Genomic DNA, 26,147 nt, shown 5'->3' with positions numbered 1-26,147 from the left:
CCCACTTGAAAATCACCACCACCACCCCACCAGCATAGCAAAGAAAAATAGCACCTAGCTTTCAAGAAGGAGCCGAGTTTACTATGTCTTAAGGTATTTTTTGAAAGGTAAGAGCCAACTTCTAGGAGCCCAGCCCAGAGAAAACATAGCATTTGGGGATCAGGGATTAAACTCTAGGTCTTTCTGTATCTCTGTATACCAACAGCCACAACTTGGCTTCCTTCATGCTCAGTTCTCCCTCACCTTCACAAATAAGGTTTAGATAGAGAACAAACACAATATGCATGCTTTTGAGATAGACACCTGCAGGCAGGGAGAAGTCTTTGGAGGTCTGAGCTTCTGGGAGATGTAGTCTCAAACATAACATTTTTCTATGGGAGGGACAAAGACTATAGTGAGCTCTGAACCAGACACAGCTACAGCAGGATAATCAGTGGAATGGAATTCTGCTCTGGGAGAGTCTTCTGGAGTCTTGGACTGAGCACTGGGGCAGCAATAAGAATGGCTGATAAGAATAGGCAGAGGCTGCAGCCCATCTAAGGGAACACCAAGAAGCTGGAGGAGAACAGAACCTTGGCAGCTGAGCCCTGCATGGTCCAGCCTAGGGGGCTGCTACCTGATCCTGGGTGCAGAAGTCTATGGCTCCACTTGCCAGAGCCCTGGGGAGTTGCAGCTGCCAGTACTTCACTGGCCAGAATGGAATGGTGGTTTCTGACTTCCATTTGGTAGAATCGTTGAAGTACAGTCTCCCCTTTCAACCTTCCTCTACCCCGCCCCCGACCTGAGTAGGGAAGAAGCTGGTTCCAAAGCATATTGTGTTCTGTAAAATTTATTTTCTTGTTTCTATTAAGAACTTTATCATTTCCATTGTTAATCTTCATAAACTTCCCAAAACAAATGTCTAAAATGAGTTTTGTGGTTTACTTTCCCTTGTCATAGGTTAAGAATGAGTCAAAGAATTACGTTTACTATCCAGGATAAGGTTGGGATGTAGAAACGCATGGCCTCACTCACTCACTTCTTCTTCCCTGACCTCCTCTTCCATCCTCCCTCCAACATAAAGAGAAAATTCTCTACAAGGCTGAAGTAGAGGCAGTGACTAGGGAGTAGGCCAGGTGGAAGGAGAAATAGTGTGGCCTGACCTCCCAGCAATGCCTACATTCCAATGGGGCTGGGAGTATAGAGAAGTGTTTCTTTTCCAAATAGTCCTTCCCTTCTGCCTCTAAACCTATACCCAGGAAGGCACCAGAGGATATGTAGGTATGTAGGTAGGTAGGTAGGTAGACAGAGAGCTAGATAGATCTACATACACATATACACATGTACACACATTAACTTGTTAGAATTGTAGGGCGTTGGCCACTGGATGAAGGCAATTAACACCACAGAGGAAACAGCTACATGAATCAGTCATACCTCTTAGGCCAATATTTAAAAAGCAAGCAGTTTGAGAGTAGATGTGGGAAGTAAAGGCTCAGATTAGTTATGGAGTGAAATCCCTGGGTAGGGGGGAATGGAAGAAAGGATTGTTTCCCTCCTCACTCTCACATCAGCCATTGCATCTAGCCAAAATAAGACATTCTATCCAGCAAATGAAGAGGCTCAAATCTACTTGAGGAAATAGAGACCCATATTGTAGACATATAAATATAGAGAAATAGTAACTGAAGAGAAGAAGTAGCTCCAAAGGAAAGAGAAGAAACAGAAGAGAGCTGTCTGGGGACTCAAGATTGAGAGCTATCCTTGGCAAGGAAGAGCTGGGCCACAGAGAGGACTATTGCATGAGGAGAGAAAGGACTTCCAGGAACTACAATTCTGGAATTGTAAGTGTCCTTTGCATCTCAGATAGAGTGCTGAACTCAAAGTGAGGAAGAGCCAAGTTAGAATCTTACCTCAGATACTTTCTATTTGTGTTATCCTGGAGTATTTAATCTCTTGGGGCCTCAGTTTCCTCACCTGTAAAAAAAGAGGGGTTGACGAGGTAACATCTAAATTCCCCTCAAACTCCTCTGTATTCCCTACACATGGCTCACTAGCCTTGTATTTTTACTCACCCTTTAAACATAGACTGTATATTTGTGGGAGAGTCCATCTAGGTTTTCTAGGGAGGAACATGTTGTAGCTATTGTTTTTACTCTGCCTTAGTAAATGCCTCTGCCTTCTAGTGAGTGATTCTTTATGGGAAGTACATAGTTGGGAGCTCATGGGTTAAATAGTGTGGGAGTAGGAGTCACCCTCTAGGAACCAAACTTGAGGGTTAAAGTACAAGTTAGAGGATCTACACATACTATTTACTACACATACTATCTACACATACAATTAGAAAATACTTATAAAGTATGACTGCAATCTCTTATTCCTATCAAATATACCAGTTACCCCTTTGCTCTCCCTGCTTTGGGATTCCCAAGTCCAAGTCTGGTTTCTGACTCCTGTCAAAAAGCACAGATTTTGGGAGCAGGAAAAAGTATTTAGACATGGCAGCCTGCATCAGAAATGGAACTTTTTTTCTATATGTATGGAGGACAAAGACCATTTTACTGTCATCATTCTCCAAACTGTATAGCCCACAGCAGGGTCTGAGTCAATGGTATGCAAGGACTTTGAAACTCTACAGGTTAAACAAAAATCTCTCTCATGCAGAAAAGTATTGAGAAAACCAGCAGCCAGCCTTGCCACCAGTGGCCTTGTCATTTGTGACTCCAATATCTTTCAATAAATTTTGTTCCAGACATATGTTTTGTACGTGCTCTCTTTTCATTTCTCTCATCCTGTTACTGACTTACCACAAAATTAACCATTTAGAAAATTGCTAAATATTAGAGAAAAGGGACCAAAGATGCAATTAATTCTCCTGTCTTCTTGTTGCTGTCCAGTCATGTATAATTCTTCATGACCTCATTTGGGGCTTTCTTGGTAAAGATACTAGACTGGTTTGCTGTTTCCTTCTCCAGCTTATTTTACAAATTAGGAACTGAGGCAAATGGTTAAGTGATTTGCCCAGGGTCACACAGCTAGAGTCTGAGGCTGGATTTGGACTTGGAAAAATGAGCCTTCCCATTTCCCAGGCCCACTGCTCTATCTACTGTACTACCTAAGTTCCCAAACTAAGACTAATTACTTGAGTCAACTATTGAATTTGTTCACTCAGCATATGAGGAAGCATTTAGCTAAAGTTAAGTGATTTAGCAAATGCCACACAGGAGGAAAGGTCATTCAAGAGAAAATTTGAGACAGAGACAGGATTATAACTCAGAATTTATGGGTCCCCTTTAGTTACTTACTGAAACATGTCATTTTCCATTTGCTTTGTCTGTGCTGTTACTAATGTTTGAAATACCGTAACCTACATTGTTCCTTTTATCTCCAACTACACATACTTTAGCACATAATCACTCAGACAAAACACACTCTCTACCATTGACCATTAAAATGTCAAGTTTTTCTCTCCTTCCCTTTCTTTATTCTTTCAATCACAGTTAAAGGCATTTAAAAATTTACACTGGTGTCTGAAGCAATGTTACTGCAAATGAGGTAAAGAAAATAAGTTCCTGCCATGTATAAGACGCTGTACTAGGTGCTGGGGATACAATGAAATGACACAGTCCTTTTCTTCAAGGAGCTTATAATCTAATAAAAGGCATATAACACATAGATGAGTAAATATAATAGGAGGTAGAATGTTCTAAGGGAAAAGGAAAAATCTAAAGTACTGTAAGAAAACTTCAGAATTAGAGGATTTAGCTTTGAAAGATATCTTCGCTTTAGAAATGATTGTCTAGGGTAGGCTAATCCCCACCACCCCATCCCCATTTTTACAGATGAGGAAAGTCAGACACAGAGAAACTAAGTCAATTGCCCAAAGTCACATTGGTAGTGATAGCAGAGTGAATGATTAAGGCCAGGTCTTTGGACTTCAAATCCAGAGCTCTATTCACCATACCATAGTCCTCCAAGGGAGAGATCAATTTTCATCTGGGATCAAGCCAGGTACCACAGACAATAGCAATCCATGTTTTTGGATATGACAGCTTATATTTCTACTATATGGTCCTATAAGTTTTAAAAGATATTTTTCCATGCAACAAATTTGTGAAATAGTTAACACAAGTATTATTGTGCCCATTTCACAGACTTGGAGCAGTAAAGCAAATTGCCCACAGCCACAATATGATCAAATAGTAGAATTAGAACTTGAGCCAGGGTTTTCTGCTTCTACAGCCAATAGCCCTTTCATGACACCACAGATGCCTTAATTACTTTTCCAAGTCTCCCAGGTATTGAAGAGTCTTCCATGAGGTGATTCCATTTGATACAGAGAGGTCTATTGACGCAGATTTCCCTTTCTGAGATCAGTAGCTCTCCCTACTGCCTTCTATTAAACACTATGCAAAAAAAAATAGATACATTTAAAGAAGTGTATATATTTTGTAGCCAAAGAGAACTAAGCGCATGGTAGGAGTTACCTGGAAAATATAACTTTTATGCCTTTGAAAACTACTGAATATTTACAAATATTTTCAGTAGCTTTTTTATAGTACCTTAAGCTTATAGAGTCTTTGCTTCCAATATCTAGTCATCCTCATTAAAGTTAATATTAATGGCTATTCATTTATTAATAAATCAGACAATGTAAAATATCCTAGAGCTATGAAGTCCCTGGTTAATTGTAATAAAAAATAGAAATCAAAATTAGGAAGGAACCAAAAAAGGACAATGGAAATGGCCAAAGTCTGGCACAAAATTACCTGGATACAAACTTTCTTTTAAAGCTTATATGTTTGCTATTTAATATTAACAGTAAGGGTTACTTAGCCCCTCCTGTTCTCTGCTCCCAAAAAATGTTCATAAGAAACACCCTAGAGAAAGAGGAGCCAGTCTGTTTTGATTCTGAATGAACATAGGTGACAGACATTTCCTGTCTGCAAAGTGAAAAGGAACATAGCAATGGGATCCTGTCATGCCTGATGCATTAACGTAAGAAGGAATGGAATCAGACATTAGGCACTCCACAAGAAAGAAAACAGTAAAAGCCTGGGTTTGCCAATATGTGACATTCTTTATTACACTAGCTAATACAAAGAACACACTGTCGGGTAGCCAAATGGCACTTTCCAAAGTGAGGTACCAAGAACCAGAGGCATTGTGATTTCCCAACATGCCAGAGCCTGTCAGTAGGAAAATCAAGACTTTTCCAAGTTCAGACTTAAATCCACCAATCATTTAGCCATGACTATCTTTAGTTTTATGGGCTTGAGGTCCCCATCCCCAGAATGTTTAAACTTACCTTTCTCCCTATGAGGAATTTTCTAATTTGATATATACTCTTGGTAACTTTTTTAAAAAACATCAATTTAATTCAATAAGCATTTATTAAGACCTGCTACATGCCAAGCACTATATACTATACAGACAAAAATGAAAACAATCCCTGCCCTCAAGGAACTTACATTCTATCCTTGACAATAATACTTTCATTAATATTAAAAATTATAAGACATAATGAGTGTTGCAATTAGAAACTAAGTCTTGCTAGGGAGAACATTATAGCATACCTGACCATACTATAACAAAAGGAATTTTTGTTTGTTTTTGGGGTTTTTTAAAACAATTTTATTAGAAAAGAGTCTTCATGGTTGGGTTCAAATAATATTAAAATTCAGCTTCTGCTTTGATCCAGGTCTGACTCAGGACAGTCTGATGTTTGGTGCTCAGGATTGGAATTAGATGAGATACTCTTAGAGCATATAACAGTTTTTTAAAGGGAAGTTCACTTCAACAATAAGATGGAAAGGATATGCAGCTAAGATACAGCATTGGTTTAGTTGGGCTCAGCTTCGTCTTTCATCATTTGCCACCTGGTACACCCATTCAGAAGGTTTGTTGACATGTAGGAAGCCCCTCAATTCTGAGAAGCACCCAGTACTCATGAGCCAGACATTTATACCTTAGGCAACCAGAAAGTCCATCAGTGGATGCAAATAATGCCCTGAACCAACTAAATTTCCAGGACAGTTTCATTCCCTTTAGTCTTACTTTTATAGGTCCCAACCAGATTAATAGCTGTTACTCACTCCTACTACAAGTTCCATGAATTAGTTTTCAAAAAATAGATACTAAGAATGAGCAATATCTTACAATCTTTCCCCTTTTCACCTAACTACCAAAAGTACCTTACAAATAGTTATTAGGTCTCATAATATCTGTTTGTAGTATTCTCACCCTATATTCCAGTTTGGAAAACTGAGGCACAGAGATTCAAGTGACATGCTTAAAGAGAAGGTCAATGGAAGAACTAGGAACAAATGTAATAGTAATTTTAACTCCTAGACCCAACTGATCATATATGTCCTATACCCTGTCTTTGTACAATATATTTTACAATTTGATTTTTTTTTTTATTACATCGATGCTTGTAAAAAAAATCTCTTCCTGAAATCTAAACTGAAGGGGATAAAATAATTGGACTGGATGGAGACATTCCCCCAATTCAACCATGCTTAAAGAATGTTTCCTTTTTTGTCCTCAGAGTATAATCCAGACATAGGCAACTGTGCTACTGCCACACCCCATTACAAAGGTAGTAAGCAATGCTCCTCTTCCAATTTCTTTTAAAAGTTAAATTTTTGTTACGGCAGCTTCCTACAATGAAAAAGCAGAGACCCCAGTTAATTGGTAAGGCAACAATATCCTGAAATTTTCACAAATTTATAAGACAATAATAAGTGTTTATTAAGTACTTGCTCTGTGTTAGGTGCTGTTCTAAGGGCTAGGGATATAAAAATTAAAATTTCTTTTCTCTTTCCAATAATAGATGTGGGTCTTATACTTTTAGGATTACTTTTAAGGATTATATTTCCCTTTTTTATAAGTTTGGAAATATCCTCACCCAGAATTCCTTATACCAATGAAGTCACAGATATGATCCAAAAATAATTGAACTAATAATTTCCCTTGGCAGTTCATGTGCTTGATAGTTCCCATTAAATTCTCTCTCTCTCTCTCTCTCTCTCTCTCTCTCTCTCTCTCTCTCTCTCTCCCTCTCTCTCTCTCTCTCTCTCTCTCTCTCTCTCTCTCTCTCTCTCTCTCTCTCTCTCTCTCTCTCTCTCTCTCTCTCTCTCTCTCTGTCTCTCTCTCTCTCTCTCTCTCTCTCTCTCTCTCTCTCTCTGTCTCTCTCTCTCTCTCTCTCTCTCTCTCTCTCTCTCTCTCTCTCTCTCTCTTTCTCCCTCCTCTCTTGATGTGGGAATAGTATCCAAGGATGCTATTATCTAATGCTTAAAAAATCCTGAGAGAACAAATTTAGTATAAGCAAGCTTGATAAAACTGACAGAGAATACAGGGAGTATCACTCCCAAAGATTCCCCCTTTTCCAACAGATTCAATAACACATTTATTTCCCTGCATTCATAGGATCATAGATCTAGAACTGGAAGGGTACTCAGAGGTCATCTAGTCCAACCCTTTCATTTTACAGATGAGGAAACTGAGTCCCAGGGTGATTAAATAACTTGCCCAAGGTCACACAGGTGATAAACATTACAGGTTTGAACCTTTGAACCCAGGACCTCTTACTGCAGAGCCAGGACTCAGTCAGTTGTCATCAAAATCCATGAAAACACTAAAGAATGGTGTTGTGCTTCTTTCAGAGGTAACATAACAGGGGAGATATTGCAAAACTGTGTATATTTCCCCCAAAAAAAATTGGGTAAGAGGATCCCAGGTGGGAAGAAAAACACAAAAGATGCCAAAGGAAAGAAGAAAACAGAGAAACATGGAGCCATCCCTATGCTAAGGAAGTCTCTCCAAGGTTTTAAGATGAACAGGAGGTCCCACATGACAGCACTGACCACCTGGGACAGGTGCCAGATCTGGGCATGAGGTTCAGGTTACAGGTCTGTACATTGGGAGACCCATCCCAAGGCTGTCTTTCCAGGCTAGTTTTTCTTTTGTATTCTGACACAAAACCCTTTACCTAAGGTGGGGAGAAGGGATGAGAGTCAGTCAAAATATTTACAAGCAGGTTCTCAACTTGTGTGCTAAAAAAATGTAGATTCAGAAAAAATAACATAACTCTACAGGAAAGAGATCTTGCAGTATATGATTTTAAAGAACTGTACCTTAGATGCTGACTAGATGTGTGACCCTGGGCAAGTCACTTAATCTTGATTGCCTCCAAAAAAAAAAAAGAAAGAACTGCAACTAGTTTGTGTGTGTGTGCATGCGCACACACACATGCATGTTTTAACATGTTTTAACTTATGTAATAAAGTATTTTTTGCTTTAGGGGTGAAAGAGAATATATAAATGGGATGACACAATGGAACAATAAAAAGATTTAGCAAGGCAATCCATTGATGGAATGGAGTGAGGGGGAGGGGTGTCTTCAGGTCCCTGACATTGGAGGAGTTCTAGCAAAGACTGAATGTTTCCCCAACATTTAGTTATAGAGAAGATTCCTGCTTCTAATAAGAGCTGGACTAAATTATCTCAGAGGTCCCTTTCAGCTCTGACATTTCATTTTATTCCTTAACAAGATAGATACATATATACAAGGTAGATAAATACAAAAGTAAACTGAGAGACTTAGGGAAATGAGTGTAGTAAGCTTCAATAGTAGATGGATATGATGGGATATGTGAGAGCTTAAGGCTAGAATTAAGTGCTCTAAGAATTTTCTAATGGGACTATCACATAATATTAACATCAGGTTAGGTACCCACCCTGGTCACACACACCATACAAACCAAAATAATTCAACTAATGCTGGCAGCATTACTACTATACAAATTTCTAAAGATTCTGGGCAGAGGCAACATTCCAAATACTTACATGTGATGCTGTCTCACAAATTCTGCAAACTTTTGGTCTTTGGAATAAAGTTCAAAAATCCTGGCTCTTTCTTGAATCTCCTTTTTAAAAAAAAGCCAGAAAATGCTTTAGAAGAATCTCAAAAAACACAAAACATCTTTAAAAGGGGCTTATGGCATCCTACTACTTTCTACCCATATTCTTAGGGGGGGGAAATCCATTATCCTTTCAGAGAAGGAGGCAGAGGTTCTAATACTACCTTATCAGTCTCTGTATTAACAAGGACTGAAAAGAAGGGCACTAGCCTGTTACATACTTTCTGATCAAGGTAAAGGAGTTCTGATATATGTTTTTCCACAGATGTCCCAAATTTAAACTCATACTACTCAACATTATGCCATATGTATTATGTCACCTTTGTGCATGCAGGCATCATCACAAGACTGTATATGTTTCATGGTATTAAGACATCTAAGCATAGAACATGTGGTATTTATGTACATGTGCATATATGTATATATGCCCATATACATACAATACACCTACTAGATTGTGTATGTGTGCATACATGTGTGTACACCATGCATATTACATCTCTACTACATGCTTCTGTACTGTATACATGTATATCATATTGTGTTCACATGTACGCATATATATATGCATTGTACATATACATGCACTGCACATATACTTGTATGGAGAGAGAGGAAACAAAAGAGAAAGCTGCCAGAGGAACAGTCACCCACCTCACTGGTAAGCCCACTGTCCTCATAGATGTGCCTGATTTCTTCACTGCTGAAGGCGGCAGGCACCTCTCCACCAGCAGAGTTGTAGGAAGTAAGCTGAGGGTAGCTCTCCCCATACTGGTCATCTCCAATGATATCTCCCTCAAACACAGGGTTGTACTTCACAGCACTCTCGAGGGACGGGGGGCTGTCTCTCCTCCTGTTGTAATCATATAACACAGTCAGCCCACAGCATAGCCAACTTTCCTTTGGGAATTATTTAATATGGACCTCATTTTGCAATAGAGAGGAACTGAATGCCTTAACAAGGTGTGACTAACAGAGGTATCATATCTAATCACCAAATATTTATTCATTAATGAAGGTGCCTGTTTGTTATCTGGTACTTGGCTGACTGATGAGTGCATCTATTTTCTGCCTTCTAGGAGCATATATTAAAAGCAATAACTGTTCTAAGGGCAAACCAGTTTGGAAACTTACAGAGAATTTAACAGCGATAGTAATGATGATAATAGCTAACATTTCTAGAGTGCTTACTATGTGTTGTGCACTATGCTAAAGCTCTTTACAATAATTGTTTCATTTAATCTTCACAACAACTGGGAGGTAGATGCTATTATGATGCCCATTTTACAGAAGAGGAAAACAGATATTAAAAGGGTTACACAGCTAGGAAGCATCTGAGACTGGATTTGAAGTCAGATCTTCCAGACTTCCAAGCCCAATGGTTCATCTACTGTACCCCCAACCTGTCTCCAGGAAAAAGAATATAATTACAAAGAGGCTAGCATATGAAGTACGCTACTCTAGAGACAAAGGGACAGAGAATAATTACATGGATTGTGATCTCGTGACTACCCAAAAGGTACTGGAGCTCTCCCTTCAAAATAGTGACCCATTTTCCCCCCAATTTACTACCAGATGAAGCCACACTGCCAAAAACAAAGCCCCATTCCTTAGTTCTTGTCCAAATTCTATCCTGATTGATGATCTGACTATGATTACAATTCCATCTGAGATGATTGAAAATAACGATCATTCCAGTTCATCACCCAAAAGGAAGAAACGGAGTCACTCCAAAGGGACTTGTACTTTCACTCACCTGAGAGAAGCCTTTCTTTCTCTCCTCACATACTGGTCTCTCAGAGTCCTAGCCAGAAAGAAGAGGACAGCCAAGACAACAAGAAGGAAGCCAATCACTGAGGCGACAGCAATTCCTATCACCTGGGGCTCTGACATGTATTCTTCACAGTGTTCCCCTCGATACCACCAGTTCTCACCCACACGGCATCTAGAACGTAAAAACCCCACCGCAAAAACCATATCACTATTCAGAAAAGTGGCCCAATCACTAAATCACTGGTAACTCTTGTGGTAAGGAGCAGAGAGAGGAAAAGATTTAGCTAAAAGTGATGAATATTAGAGCTGAAAGGGGACCTTGTTTTTGTTGTTCATGACCAAATCTTCTTGACCCCGTTTGAGGTTTTCTTGGCAAATATACTAAACTGGTTTTCCATTTTCTTCTCCATGTCATTTTACAAATAAGGAAACTGAGGTAAACAAGGTTAAGAGACTTTGCCCAGGGTTACACAGCTAGTAAGTAAAATTTAAACCTCTAAAAATTAAACTCTAAGGTAAAATTTAAACCTCTATTCAAATCCGACTTGTCCCTGGGAATATGGGGGGATGCTGGTTTGGGGGTAGAGTTCAATGTTGCCTCCAGCCAAACTAAGCAGATCTAGATCACAGTAAGAAAGAACAGGACTATAAGTTTGTGACCTAACTAGAGGGAAGAAGAGTTGTAGACAGGGATTTTATGACCCTGGTATTCAGCTTTCTTCTTTTGATCTCTCTTTCAGTAGATAGAGTGTTGGATTTGCCATCAGTAATGCCTGAGTTTAAATCAAGCCTTAGACCTTTACTAGCTCTGTGACCCTGAGAAAATCACTTTAACCTCTTTCTGCCTCAGTTTCCTCAGCTGTAAAATGGGGACCATAATAGCACCTATCTTGTAGGGTTGTTATGAGGATCAAATGAAATAATAATTGTAAAGTGCTTAGCACAGTGCCTGGTATACATTAGGTACTTAATAAATACTTATTCCCTTTCCCTTTTCTTTCCTTACAGTTGAGTAAGCTAGCTCAGTTCTTGGGATCTTTCTCTTCCCTTTCAATGGACCCAAAGAGAATTTTCTCTTTTCTGTTTCTCTTCTCTTCCCAAAGGTGGATCAAAAGAGAGCATCATGGCTCCCCATCCATTCTATGGTCAATGGTATAGAGAAGGCTTCTCTTCTGATGAGAAAAAGTCTACTCTCTTTTTCTCACTGTTGTCTAGTTGTTGAGGAGACCCTTGGTCTTGTGGCAATGTAAGCCTAATGGAATCCTGCAGCATTATCCATGGCCAGCTTTCTCTCAGAAATAATTGTGTTCTCAGAGATCATTGGTTTACCCAAGCCCACATGAGTCAGGAGGCATATGGCAGAGAAAGGAGTAGAACCCAGGTCTATGTTACTGGAACTGTGTCTATTTCATGCAACAGGCAAGAGCGGAGGCCCCATGGAATGGACAGAATTACATTAAACTCTAGTTTGGGATTGTTGTGAAGAATTTTATTTTCATGTTACATGTGAGTCATTTCAAAAGAATCTGCATGTGATTTTTGAGCTATGAATTTTCCCTGGTGGTCCATGCGCAATAAGAAATGGTGAGCAGGCAGATTTCAGAAAAACCTAAAAAGACTTGCATTAACTGTCACTGAGTGAAGTGAGTAGAACCAGGAGAACGTTGTACACAGTAATAGCAACATTGTGGGATGATCAACTTTAATAGACTTAGTTCTTCTCAGCAATACAAATATCTAAGATAATTCCAAGACTAAAGATGGAAAATGCTATCCACATCCAGAGAAAAACACTATGGAATCTGAATGCAGATCAAAGCATACTATTTCCTCTCCTCTCTCCCTCTCCCTCTCTCTCTGTCTCTCTCTCTTCTGTCTCTCTGTTTCTCTCTCTCTCTCTCTGTCTCTCTCTGTCTCTCTCTCTCTGTTTGTCTCTCTCTCTCTCTGTCTCTCTGTCTGCCTCTTTCTCCCTCCCTCCCTCCTCTCTCTCCATTTAAAAACTGCAGGTATTTATTCAGTGAGATTCAGCTAGGCAGGCTCTCATGGCCACTGCCAATGGCCCTCAGTAAAAAGAGTGAAACTGAGCCTTAAAAAAACTAACAGTAGGGCAGTCACATAAACTGTTTCTTATAGAAGGATGGGAGGTAACATAATTGCTGGAAAAAATTATAGTTTCATTTTATCTCACAGAGGTGTGGTGAGGGAAGGTGCTTCATAAAACCTTAAAATATTTTGCAAATATAATTGTCCTTTGTCTTCAAGTTACTCACTATGTGATTTTGGTCAAGGCTCTTAGCTTCTCTGATTCTGAATTGCCTTAATTTTTTTGGTGATGATGATAATAACATGTGCTCTCTTTCCCAAGACTAATATGCAAATCAAATGAAATGACGAGTGTGAAAGTGTTTTACAACCTGTAAAACATTATTACTATGTAATGTATTCATAACAATGATAATAGCCATTGCAGAACTAAGATCTCCTGACAAATTCATGCTAACTGCAGAATGTTTGCCAATGCAATCCCTCCCATAGCATCATATTTCTCTGGAATATTGCCTTGAGTTATTTTGATCTTCCCAAAGAGTTCAAGCTAATTGATAAAACTGGGCAAAAGTCAGAAAGTATAGTTTTCCATAAGAACTGCACAAGGCACCCCTTCATTTAACAATAGGTAACATTTATATAGCTCTTGCTATGTGCCAGGCACAGAGAAAATGAGGTGACACAGTGAATAAAGTGCCTGGTCCTAGAGTCAGGAAGACCTGAGTTCAACTCTGGCCTCAGACTCTTACTAGCTGTATGACTCTGGGCAAGTCACTTAACCTTTTCCTTCAGTTTCCTCATCTATAAAATGAACTGGAAAAGGAAATAGCAAACCACTCCAATATCTTTGCCAAGAAAACCCCAAATGAGGTCACAGAGTCAGACATGACTGAAACAACTGAATAAAAACAAAATGTGCCAGGCACATTTTCAATTGTTTTCAATTTTCGTGTGGTCCTCACAACAACCCTTGGAGGTAGGTGCTATTAGTATCCACACTTTACACATGAGGAAACTGAGGCAAATAAACATGAAATGATTTATCCAGAGTCACACAGGAAGTAGGTATCTGAGGCTGGATTTGAACTGACCCCAAGACTCTATCCACTGACCTACCTAACTGCCATTTAAAATGTAAAATCCTACAGGTTCACACTTTGCTATAAATAGTAGTATTCCAGTCCTGTGAAACAAAAATACCTGCTAATAGCATACCTACAGATGGCCCCATGCCCAGGAATAATGTCGCACTTTCCATCATTCATGCAGAAATCTGACTGTAGTTCACAGACGCTCTGACAGGGCAGTCCATGGAGACTCTGGTAACCAGGGTAACATACACATTCTGCTTCTCCACTCCAGCGGTTGACCACACATTCAGAAAATTCATTGCAGGCTTGGAACTTACAAGGGTCGGCTTGATCACCTGAAAATTCAAAAAAGCAGAAAAGGGAGCCTATTCAGTGAGGCTCCTAGAGTCATACTTCACAGGCCTGGCCTTTGAGGACCAGCAGTCACTCCATTCCACAATGAGAATCATAGGATCCTAGGCTTAGAGTTGGAAGAGACCTTGGAGTCCCTGAGTCCCAATCCTTCATTTTACAGAAAAGGAAACTGAGGTCTAGAGAATTGGTGCCATTTGTCTAGTGACTTATACACAGCAGGCAGGTGTCTGAGCTGAGATTCAAACTCAAGTCTTCCTTACTCCAAGTCCATCTACTTCATGACACTGGAGTAGGGTCTTAAAAGGTACCTTTCTATTTTTCTTGAATCTGCTTCTCATCTCATCCCAAGTAGCTAGGTGGTACAGTGGATAGATGCTGGTCCGGGAGGCAAGAAGATCTAAATGCAAATCCAGTCTCAGACACTTACTGTGTGCTCCTGGACAAGCCACCTGACAACTGCTTGCCTCAGTTTCCCCAACTGTAAAATAGGGATAATAACAACACCTACCTCACAGAGCTGTTGTGAGGCTTAAATGAGAAAATATTTGTAAAGTGCTTGGCACAGTTTCTGGCCCATAGTAGGTTCTATGTAAATACTTATCCCCTCCCTACTATCCTTCATTAGGACTGGGAGCTCAAGAGAAGTAATTTTCTCAATTGAGTGGATGCCCATCAAGTGAGGAGTGACTGAACAAGTTGTGGTATATGAATGTAATGGAATACTATTGTTCCGTAGAAATGGTGAACATGCAGATTTCAGAAAAATCTAGAAAGACTTGCGTGAATTGATGCTGAGTGAAGTAAACAGAGCCAAGAAAACATTATACACAGTAACAGCAACATTGTGTGATGACCAACTTTGTTAGACTTAGCTATTCTCAGCAGTGTAATGATCTAAGACAATTCTAAGACTAAAGATGGAAAATGCTATCTGCATCCAGTGAAACAACTTTGGAGTCTGAATGTAGATCGAAACATACTATTTTCTCTTTTTTTGGGTTTGTTTTTTCTTTCTTGTGGTTTTCTGGTTCTTCTGATTCTTCTTTCACAACATGACTAAAGTGGATGTATGTTTAATATGATTGTACATGTATAGCCTATATCAAATTACACGCCATCTTGGGGGCGGAGGGTGGTAAAATTCAAAATCTTATCAAAGTGAATGTTGAAAACTAAAAATAAATTTAAAAATCTATTTTAAAAAAGTAAAAGGAATTTCCTCTGCCTCTTTCTCTGAATTCATAGTCTTAGAGAGCTGTCTTTGGGCACTGAAATATTAAAATGGCTTACCCAAGTTTATGCGATTACTATATATCAGAGAATTTAAACCCAAGTGTTCCATACTTCAGGGATAATTTCATGGAATCCACTATGAAATGTTGCCTCAGTGTGTGGGTAATATCCACAGAAAAAAAGAATAATGGAATTTTGAAAGCTAGAAAGGACCTAATAGATTAATCTAATCTCTTCGTTTTTCTGCATGAGGAAATTTGGACCTAGAAAAGTCAATAATGGCCTCAAGTTCATCTAGTTAATCAATTTGCTAGTGATAATTCATGACTGTCATTGGTTGGCTCCCAATAGAGCACTCTTTCCTCACTGCTGCCTTCAAACAGGACCTCCGAGGTAAATTTGACTTTTCCTCCACTAAAGTCCTTCTCTAATGCCTCATGGTAGCCTAGAGGTGACATTAGGTTTTTCAAAGGGTTAGTAAGCAGGGTATAAGCTCTGGTGAGCCTACTATTCTGGATGGTTTTTCTTGTTCTGGTCCAGGCCTGTGATTTCATCAGAAAATGTTGGTGAAGATATTCTCTCTATAAAAGTAAATTGCTATAAATTTTCTTAAGAGAATTGCTTGGGGCAGTGATTTTCACAGGTTAATATGACCAGTACAGGTTGGGAACAGGACTTCTACCCAGTTTGTCCTGACTTGAGACCAGCCTTCTCTCCATTGTGGATAAGCTTAGATTACTGTATGAGGACCAACCTAGCTAAATTAGGAGAGGTTCATCACAAGTGGGACAGCAGGGTGATGCTTTTCCCATCACAGCAATTCTCAATGACCATCTACTAAGAGAAGATATCCAAAGTTACAAACTGCATTGGTAAGAGGCTACCCATTCCTAGGAAATTCTCAATCCTTGGATATATAAGTATTTTAACTTTTCAAAGTATTTCACAAGCATTGTTTTGTTCTGTCAAAACAAGTAAGGTGCTTGCCGTCATGACTGACAGATAAAGAAAATGAGTCAAAGAACCAAGACCACATGTCTATTAAGTATCAGAGCCAGGACCACAATCCAGGTCTTCTGAAAAAAATTTGAGCCATTAAATCCATATACTGATTTGAAGTTTCTTCTACATTTAGATTAATTCCAGGGTCACTATCATTCTTTTCAAATGGCACTGTGCATAGTAAATAGAGAACCCAGTTTCAGAGCCACCACGACCTGTACAAAAGTTATATACTTGGCTATGTGACCCGGGGCAAGTCACTCAATTAAAAAATAAAAATGTTCTCAAGTGTCACCTGACACAGTTGAGTTCTAGAGAATTATTTTATTTACTTCATTGAAAAAGTATAATTTAAAACTTCCCTTAAGAGGGCATACTGTTTCAACTCCCTCTCCTGGGCCAGGGAAATGAGTTTTGCGTCTTTCTCGTTCACTGATCTTTTCTAAATCCCACCAAAGCCTAGGGCAATGAATGGTGAAAACAGATTGCAATGTTCTGCCTAAGGAACATGCAGATGCTTCAAAAGCAACCTTACATGCTCTGAAATTCAATAGGAGCTTCATCTACCGCTTGCCATTTCCAATCCTGCCCTTCTCTACATCTCTGGGCTTTATATTTCTCCCCACACTGTGTTTTGTGCCAAACATAAAGGGATATATTGCAGAGAGAGCAGCTGTCGATTTCAGGGGAGGCTTACAGAAAGACCACAGCAGCCTCTAAGAAGGCTAGATCATAACAAAGACAAAAGGGAATTTTGAGGGAGACAAAAGAACAATAACAACAATCACCAATTGTGTGTAGCACCCTGATGTCATGTGACAACTGACTCACCATTTTAAAAATAATTCCATAAGGGGATGACCTGGTGGTGGGAAGACCTTCCACCACTGCATTCTGTTCACCTTTATTTTTCTCCCTTCCCTGGTTGGGGATGCCCAGGACCCAACAAGGCTGCTTTACTGTTCTCATAGCTTAGATAAGTGGGCAATCACCAACTCCATTCTTTCCAATAAGATGGAGGACCCCCAAGCCTTACTATCTCCTCTGACACTGACTCTGTAAGGTCCTCCTGGCCTTACCATCTGCTTCTACCGTAGGCCCTGTAAATGTCTAGCACTGTCATCTGACCTAAAGACCCCCTCCACTTTAACTGTAGAATTTTCAAGCTTTTACCCCCTCCACTTCATCCATAGAACTTTCAAGCTTTTCTATTCAAAGTGAAGCAGAACTTTCATTTACATATCACCTCCCCCAGTTGGAATGTAAACTTCTTGAGAGCAAGGCCTGTCTTGTGGTTTCGCTTTGTATTCCTAACTCTTAGCCTACTGCATGATTTTCCATTCACTCATCATTCGAGAGGAAAAAAAAATATCCAGAAAGATGAAGCAGTGAAGGAAGTAATCAACTCAGAGAGATTCAATATACTGACCAATGTCCTTCCATCCTACTCTGGCTCTAGTACCTGTTCTTAGCAGGTGCCCATTCGAGTTCTGCTCCCTTGACGGTCTGTGGGAGCCCTACCAAGGGGACTGAAGATCAAGATTCCACTATACCATTGGGGCAGCTAGGTGATGCAGTGAATAGAACACCAGCCCTGGAGACAGGAGGACCTGAGCTCAAATTCAGCCTCATGCTTGACACTTAACTAGCTGTGTGACCTTAGGCATGTCACTTAACCCCAATTGCCTTGCCTTCCTCCCTCCAAAAAAAAAACAAATTAAGATTCTACTATATGTTTTTACAATTCATCCCCTTGCTTTTGAATATTCCTTTCAGATATTTGCAATCAGAAAATAATTTAAACTAGGTTTAGAACAGAACCTTATGGAAAATCTCTGCAATGGTTCTGAAACATACAACATAAACATCATGAGTATAAGCCCCAAGTTCTTAGCTGATCTTGAGAAATTGATTGTGCAAAAGTTCCCATAACCCAAAATACATGTAATTGTAGCACCATACTGGTTCAAATATAAGATACTCCTGAATATAGGCTATATCTCTAAAATGAAATCTCTTTAAAATGAAAATTTGCCTGCATATGTACATATGTTATATGTGTACACATACATATTGTGCACATATACATTTATGTATATGGTGTATACATGTTCTACCAAAAATAACATTCAATTACCATATCTTGAAAAAATTTTTTGCCAGAAGTTTTTTATATCATTACATTTAAATAAAGATGCAATTCACTTTTACCACTGCTAACAATATGACTTTATCATTTTTGTAGTATTTTGAAAGCAAATAGAGGTAGCCCTCTGGGTTTAGGTGTCATAACTAAAATGTTAAATGCACTGATTTATTCTGTTTCTTGGTGAATGTTTTATAAATAGTATATAATATGATAATGATCTCAGGCCCAATATATATGAGAGACAAACAATTTCTTTGAGGACATGAACTATTTAATTTTGTTAGTTTTTTTTTTCTAATCAAGTGTCTGGCACCAAGTAAATATGTTTAATTTTTTAATGTTGAATGAATGAAGAGGAAGAGATAATTCCATCTGGGGAGATCAGAGAAGTTTTCATCGTTGGAGTATCATTTAACCCAGGCATTAAAAGATGGGTAGGATTGAACAAGCAGAGAAGGAGAAAGATATTCCAGGCAATAGGGGAAGTATCAGCAAGGGCCCCAAAGGGCTGTGCACAGCCGCTGAGAGCTCTTCCTGGTCAAGGTCTAGGTCTCTATGCTCAAAGTGCATGGAGAATACTGGGAAATGATACCTAAAAGGTAGAATGAACTAAAGTATGGAGGATGCCATGCTAAGAAGTTTGGACTGCATTTGTCATTCAGTCAACTAACATGTATTAATCTGCTACTATGTACTAGGTACTATGTGCTAAGCAAAATTACCAGTCCCTGATCTCAAGGAGTTCACAGTCTAATGGGGAGACAAGATGCAAACAGTTACGTATTAATAAGATATACCAGAAGTAGTCTCAGAAGGAAGGCACTAAGTTAAGGAAGAAAGTCTAGGAAAAGTTTCTTTCAGAAACTTCAGAAACTTTCAGAAACTTCAGGAGTTAGTCAATACTGGAAGGATGACAGAGATGCCTGGAGGCAAATGTGAGGAGGAAGAGATTCCAGGACAGCCTGTGAAAATGCTCAGAGTTAAGAGATAGTGTTTTGTGTGTGATGAAGAACAAGAGACTGGTCATGGGACTGCAGATTATGTTGAAGGACATAAGGAATAAAAATATTAGAAAGTAAGGGGTCATGTTATCGAGGACTTTAAATGCCAGAGGATTTTGTATTTGATCCTAAAGGGAATAGGGACTTGAGTTTATTCAATGGGGGTGAGGGAGAGGGTGACATGAGGTGATGCTTTAGCAGCATCAATTTGACAGCTGACTGGAAGATGTATTGGAGGGAGGAGAGCACTGAGGCAGTCACACCCACCAGCAGACCATTGCAATAATCCAGGCATGAAGTGAGGAGGGAGGCACTAGAGTGGTAGCAGTGACAGAGTATATAGGAAAGTTTTCTTTGATGATATGGTATGGAGGAGGCAGAAGGGTAGTGGAAAAGATTACCATGCATTAAAGACTATTATTCTGGTGGCATGAGTCAAGGATGGATTGGGGGAGGAAGAGACCAGAGAAAGAGAGCCTAGCCAGAAAGGTATTACAGTATTCTAAGAGATAAAAAGTACAGGTCTGAGGAGGTGACAGCAGAAAGGAAGGAGAAAGTGACCAAGAGAGTTTTGGAAACAAAATTGATTAGACTTAGCAAATGAGTAGATGTGAAGGTAAAGTAGAGAAATTAATCAAAAGTTTCACTGAAGTTTCAAATGTAAGTGACTGGTTGGAGTGGAGTTTTTCAGTTAATTTTTCAATAACTAGAACAGGCGTGGGAAACTTTCGGCCTCAAGGCCACATGTGGCCCTCTAGTTCCTCAAGTGCAACCATTTGACTGAATCCAAACTTCATGAAACAAATCCCTTTAATAAAAGGATTTGTTCTGTAAAACTTAGACTCAATCAAAAGGCTGAACCCAAGGACCTAGAAGGCCACATATTGCCTGAAGGCCACAAGTGCCCCCCCACCCTGAACTAGAACAATTTATATTTTTTAAAAGCTCACTAAAAGAGTATAATAGCTGGGTTTTTTTTATTAAAATAGATGACAGGCCTAGAAATATGTAACATTTTCTGATACATTTTACTGACAGATTAGAAAAAAAGTGGCAGATTCTAATCCCTGGCATAGAATAATCAGTATATACAGTGGAGAAACTCAACATCAAAGTCACATTTGAGGGTGAAACACTGGTGTCTTACTGTTTGAATGGAGGTATTTGAGGGCAAAGGTGAGGTTCTAGTAGGACATGCCAGTGGAGGGTAGCATGACATGGAATGAGTACTAGATCTGAAGGCTGGATTTGAAGAACTGAACCTGGATTCGAATCCTAGCTCTCCTGCCCACTAGCTGTGTGACTTTGAGCAAGTCACTTGACTTCCCTCGGACTCCATTTCTACGTTTATAAAATGAAGAGGTTGGATTAAGTGATTTTCAAAATCCCTTTCGGCTCTAAATATTAGTGCGCATTTGTCAACAGAGGGAAAGAAAACCATGGAAAAGGAGAGATTGAAGAGGCAAGATAAAGGGGATAACTGCTGTATCAAAGCCCTAGGGATGTGGGCAGCAGTAATCTTAAGGATGTAGACAGGGAAGCCTCATAAGCAGAAGGGAAAAGTCTTCCCCATAAAAAAACAGGAAAGTAGAGAAATATGATATGGAAAGGAAGGAAGCTAAAAATATTCCTACGGCCTCCATCTTATTCAAGTAGGAAATGAGGTCATCTGTTAAGAACAAAAGGACACTAGGGGCTTGAAGAGAATGAAAAAGCAGCCAGAAGGAAGTGATCGCATTTGACTTAAAACTGGAAGATGGGTTAGAGCACTTCCTCTGCCCTTATTGGGTAATGGATTGGTCTTTCATGGTGCCAGAGTCCATCTGCTTCCTTCCAAGGCAAACAACAAAACCTCCACAATCACCTTGAATGAAGAAACAAAAATACAAAACTTTTAAAAATAGGATAAATAATTCTAGTCTGGCCAATTCTCTTTATTCCTACCCAAACCCACTTCTGATATGAATGTGTTATTCTATATCAATGTGTTCAGACTTGAGTCATATTCTATCACCAATAGGGAGTGACAACTAACTTCAAGCTATCCTTAAAAATAATGATGCAGTGATTAGCTTGGATCATGTTTTTATGCTCAACCTCCCTGGAGAGGGCATTGAGAGGAAGTACTTGCACAGTTTATATGGAATACTGGGCAGTCACTGCTTCCTCATCTCTGGCTCATAAAATCACTAGCATTCTTCATAGCTCATTCCAAGTGCTATTCCCTATAGTACACCTATCCTTATTCTCCCAATCACTAGTGTTTACCCTCTGGGTAATGTAGACTTTGTAAATATTTCATACACACACACACACACACATATATATATAAAATTATTTCATACATATATATATATTTCATATACATATTATATATATTTCAAATATATTCTTTGTATATATTTCATATTTTATTTTCTATGTACATGTTTTCCCCAGTAGAATGTAAGCCAACACCTATAGCTTCAGGTCCTACAATTTGGATTATTGCAATGGCCTCCTAGTTGGTCTATCCATGTTCCACATTACCCTTCACACAGCTACCAAAATGATTTTCCTTAAGCATAGATATGACCATGTCATTTCCCTACTTGAACAACTCCAAAGTCTACTGCTTCTAGGATAAAATACAAACTCTGATTTTTTTTTCTTTTTGGAGGGGGCAGGCAGGGCAATTTGGGGTCAAGTGACTTGCCCAAGGTCACATGGCTAGTAAGTGTTAAGTGAACCTGAGTTCAAATCCTACCTCAGACACTTACTGATTATGTGACCCTGGGAAAATCACTTAACCTCTCTTTGCCTTAGCTTCCTGATCTGTAAAATGGGGATAGTAACAGAGCCTACTTCCCAGGGTTATTGTGAGGGTCTAATGAAATAATATTTGTAAAGCACTCAGCACAGTGCCTGGAACATAGGTGACACTAATAAATGTTTGTTTCCTGGCTTCTTTATCCATGAGAAGTGCACCAACATCTGTGGACATGGAAGAACCATTGGTTTCCAGGAAGAAGCTATGTGGCCAGTAACCAAATATACTCAATGCACCCAGTATAGATTATTCCACTGGACAAATTAGGAAGAGATGAGGAAGACAGGTGAGAGAATACCACTGTGAAATGTCATATATATAGCTGTCAGATGCAGTCATGATTTTTGTTTAGCTGTTTTTCTTTATACAATGGCACTCCCACTGATTGTTTTGGAGACATTTCCAGAAATGGCCATGATATAAAAACAAAAACCATCACGAAGGAAAAGAGAAGGGAATAATCATTTATATAGTGCCTACTATATACCAGGCACTGTGCTAAATGCTCTACAGAAATCTCATTTGATCCTCAAAACAACCTATGACATAGGCACTCTTGCTATCTCCACTTTACAACTGAAGAAAATGAGATAGACAGAAGTTAAGTGCTTTGTCCAGGATAACACAACTAGTAAATGTTTGAGGGTGAATTTGAACTTGGGTCTTCCTGACTTCGGGTCCAAGCTGTGCCCCTCAGCTGCCAATATAACTCATTTTATAAAGAAACTAAATCATACAAGTCACCATACAGCCTCATGGTCAGAATCATTACCTGATTCTACATCCAGAGAATATTTGTCAATGGCTAGGTTCATGGTCTGGTAGGCAGTGTTACAGAAGTCTTCCAGAATCGTATACACAGCACTGTTGACATTGTGAGGCACGGGTTTAGCAAACTTCACCCGACTGTTCACCACAATGCTGCCGTTTCTGAAGTTCAGAATTTCCAGATTCTGGAATCCAGTGAGATTTGATTGAAGATAGGGAACTAGCTATAAAGCATGAGAAAGGAGAATAAGTTTATGAACAGAAAACTTACACATTAGCCCCCTCCCCATTTTTCCCCAATGACATTCCCATACCTGATTCATCCTGTAACTAATGAAAAGATAAACATTAATCAGCTGCTCAAAAGCTGCAGCGCTTCTCCAAGAGATATATGTTACCAAAGAATACTACAGCTTGTAAAATAATCTGCATATACCCTGGCTTCTCTTGACTTATACTAAGGAATAAAATTTAAGTATAACAATATCAAAGGCATTGCTATTCCCAGGGATTGACCTCACCACTTCAAATATCCCTTTCAAGAAAAAAAATAAGCTTTCAACCCCAGAGTTCCTGGGGTGAAGGCCTTAGATTGCCAGCTCAGCTTGACACACCTGTGCCAAATGTGGACCTCCCTTTGATCAATTCCCCAGGCAACCACCTGTCTAATCATTTTTCCCCACCCTCAAGTTAGAATGTTATTGGTCGATAATTGATAAAGGCTAACAACAACAAAAGTTCTTCCTTTCTTAGTGCAAATATGTATGTTTTGTGTATTTGTGAGTGTGTCCAAACACTATATTTTACTTATAGTCTTACCAGTTCTAAGAATCTCTGTTCCAGTGCTTTATACTCAGGAGAGTTTTTGTTAAACAGGTCCTCTGAAAACAGCATGTTCGTCACCCGGAGGCTAAAGAAGACCACCAGAGGGCCTGTCGTCTGGGAGTAATTTGGATAGGCTCTCTGTGTGGGCCAAACAACATCGGCTCTCTCAGTGGAGGGCATCTTAGTAGATATTTCCACATGGCTACCAACAATGCTACTGTCTTCTTGGTTGAGTGCAGGCTGGTAGTATCCTGTGCCCACGTGGTCCAGTTCTAATGAAATGTCCTGTACATCCATAATCACATCATCCTCCAAGTTGGTGGAGCTGAGGGTGGGAGACAGCTTGGTGGACTCAGGAATGGAAACTCTAGACAGGAGGGTGACAATATTCTTTTCTGTACTTGCCATTGTGTCTTTGGCTGTTCTCCCTACAGAGGAAATTGTTGACTGACTTACATCTAGTTTGGATAACCTAGTCCACAAAGGTCCCATGCCTGACTTTCCTGTTGAAATGTCTGTATCAGGTAATTCTGTGTGAGGTGACTCTAAAATTTCACTTGACTTCTGTTCTTTGGAGGATTCTATTTTTTCTAACCTATCAGTAGAAGCAGAGGCTATTGTAGATTCTGATATGAACGGTGGTTTGGGAACAAAATAATGATCAACTGAGGGTGCCTCTGACGTATGCACTGAGAGATACACAGGGACAGATTGAGTTGTGGTAACTCCAAAGATGGAACCATTAGCCCTAAGGGCAGCTTCAGACTCATCAAAAAGCCCCCCTGCTTTATCAATTATGGCTCTCTCTGGGTCCTTCTCTTTGCTCTCAACTGGCAATAGTGATTCCTCATTTTCAAGCCAAGATTCAGATGGAGGTTCAGTGCCATGATGCAATAAAGGCTTGTTCCATGGCCAAGGAAGCAGCTCTTGCCCAGATCCTGAACCTGATTGATCTTCAAATAAGGGTCCACTTTCAGGGTTTATTTCTGGTTGAAAAATGCTCACTTCTAATTGGTCCTTGTCTGGGGAAGCCAAAGGAGCCAAGCCAAAAGGTGTAGCAATTTCTATGGCAAGAGAATCCAATATGGATGGAGAGGTTAAAGTTGATAAAGAAGTCAAAGGCAGCTCAGAGTCATCTATGGATGGCATTGGCACAAGATGAGAGGGTGGATTTGAAGTCAGTAGATCAAAAAAAGAAAAATCTTCTGGCTCTTCCACACTTGTTAGTCCTAAAAATAAAGTTTTCCATTAATTATAGCTTATGTTTAATTTCTGTATTCTAGCCCCAGTTCTCTGCTGGCCATCATGTTTTTCTCATCAAATTATCAGGGTCAGTGGCTGGCTTTGACTTTGCTAAGTTCAGCAGCCAGCAGGAGGGCCTGACTGAGTCTTTGGGAAGTGGAACAATGGTGCCTGTGAATACAACCTGATTCTCCCTGAGGGGGATGACCAGATCTCGTTCACTGTTAAAGCAATTTATCTTCAAATGCTTGCTCTTTTTCCCCATAAAAACAGAGAGGTGCTGAAAAGCAGACTGACCAGAAAGAAATTGGATCCAAATGGGAACTTAGAAGAAAATTCCCTATGAAATTTTACCTGTCACTGAGTGGTTCAGTTCACCCATTTCCAATTTCTCTATTCCTGTCAATGGCAAAACCACCATCTTCTGAGTCCTCAACTTCAAAAATCTTGAGTCATTTTTTTTAATTCTCTTTTCCATCCTCCTCTTCCTCACTGCTACTCTATCATTGTGCTAAGCTGATCCTTTCTCCACAATGTCTCTCAAACCTAGTCTTTCCTCTCAATTTCTATATGTCCTACAATCCTAAATTTAGCCCGGTTCTCTGATAAGTTTATACCTGCATTATTGCAAGATTCCTTGTTACATTGGGGCGGCCAGGTAGCACAGCGAGTAAGAGCACTGGCTCCAGTGTCAGAACGACCTGGGGATGGAATCCCGGGCTCAGACACTTAAGCACCCACCCAGAAACACCTGGCTGTGTAACCTTGAGCAAGTTACTTAACCCCAATTGCTTAGGGGTGGCCAGGTGGCTCAGCGAGTAAGAGCACCAGCTCCAGTGTTGGGACGACCTGGAGATCGAATCCCGAGCTCAGACACACTTAGCACCACACCCAGAAATAACTGGCCAGGTAACCTCGAGCAAGTTACTTAACCCCGATTGCTTTAAAAAA

At 39.7% G+C, this 26,147-nt stretch overlaps 1 protein-coding gene across 1 annotated transcript in view; it reads right to left on the bottom strand.

Moving 5' to 3' along the window:
- Positions 1-5,074: 5,074 nt before the first annotated feature.
- IMPG2 (interphotoreceptor matrix proteoglycan 2) overlaps positions 5,075-26,147 on the bottom strand; it is a 106,413-nt gene continuing 85,340 nt past the window's right edge. Inside the window, exons 14-20 of the mRNA XM_069065292.1 lie at positions 23,949-25,183; positions 23,134-23,353; positions 13,938-14,148; positions 10,660-10,848; positions 9,558-9,756; positions 8,830-8,909; positions 5,075-6,642 (exon numbers count right to left, since the gene is read on the bottom strand). Of these exons, the coding sequence (XP_068921393.1) occupies positions 6,630-6,642; positions 8,830-8,909; positions 9,558-9,756; positions 10,660-10,848; positions 13,938-14,148; positions 23,134-23,353; positions 23,949-25,183 (2,147 nt within the window). The 3' untranslated portion in view covers positions 5,075-6,629. The remainder of the gene's footprint in view (positions 6,643-8,829; positions 8,910-9,557; positions 9,757-10,659; positions 10,849-13,937; positions 14,149-23,133; positions 23,354-23,948; positions 25,184-26,147) is intronic.

This window comes from Petaurus breviceps, unplaced genomic scaffold, assembly GCF_028583685.1.
Source record: "Petaurus breviceps papuanus isolate PSGF00001 unplaced genomic scaffold, PetGlider_PUasm1.0 90683, whole genome shotgun sequence".
Classification (NCBI taxonomy): Eukaryota; Metazoa; Chordata; class Mammalia; order Diprotodontia; family Petauridae; genus Petaurus; species Petaurus breviceps.
The sequence above is the reverse complement of the archived record's forward strand: the minus strand, read 5'-3'. Positions and strand labels throughout refer to the sequence as shown.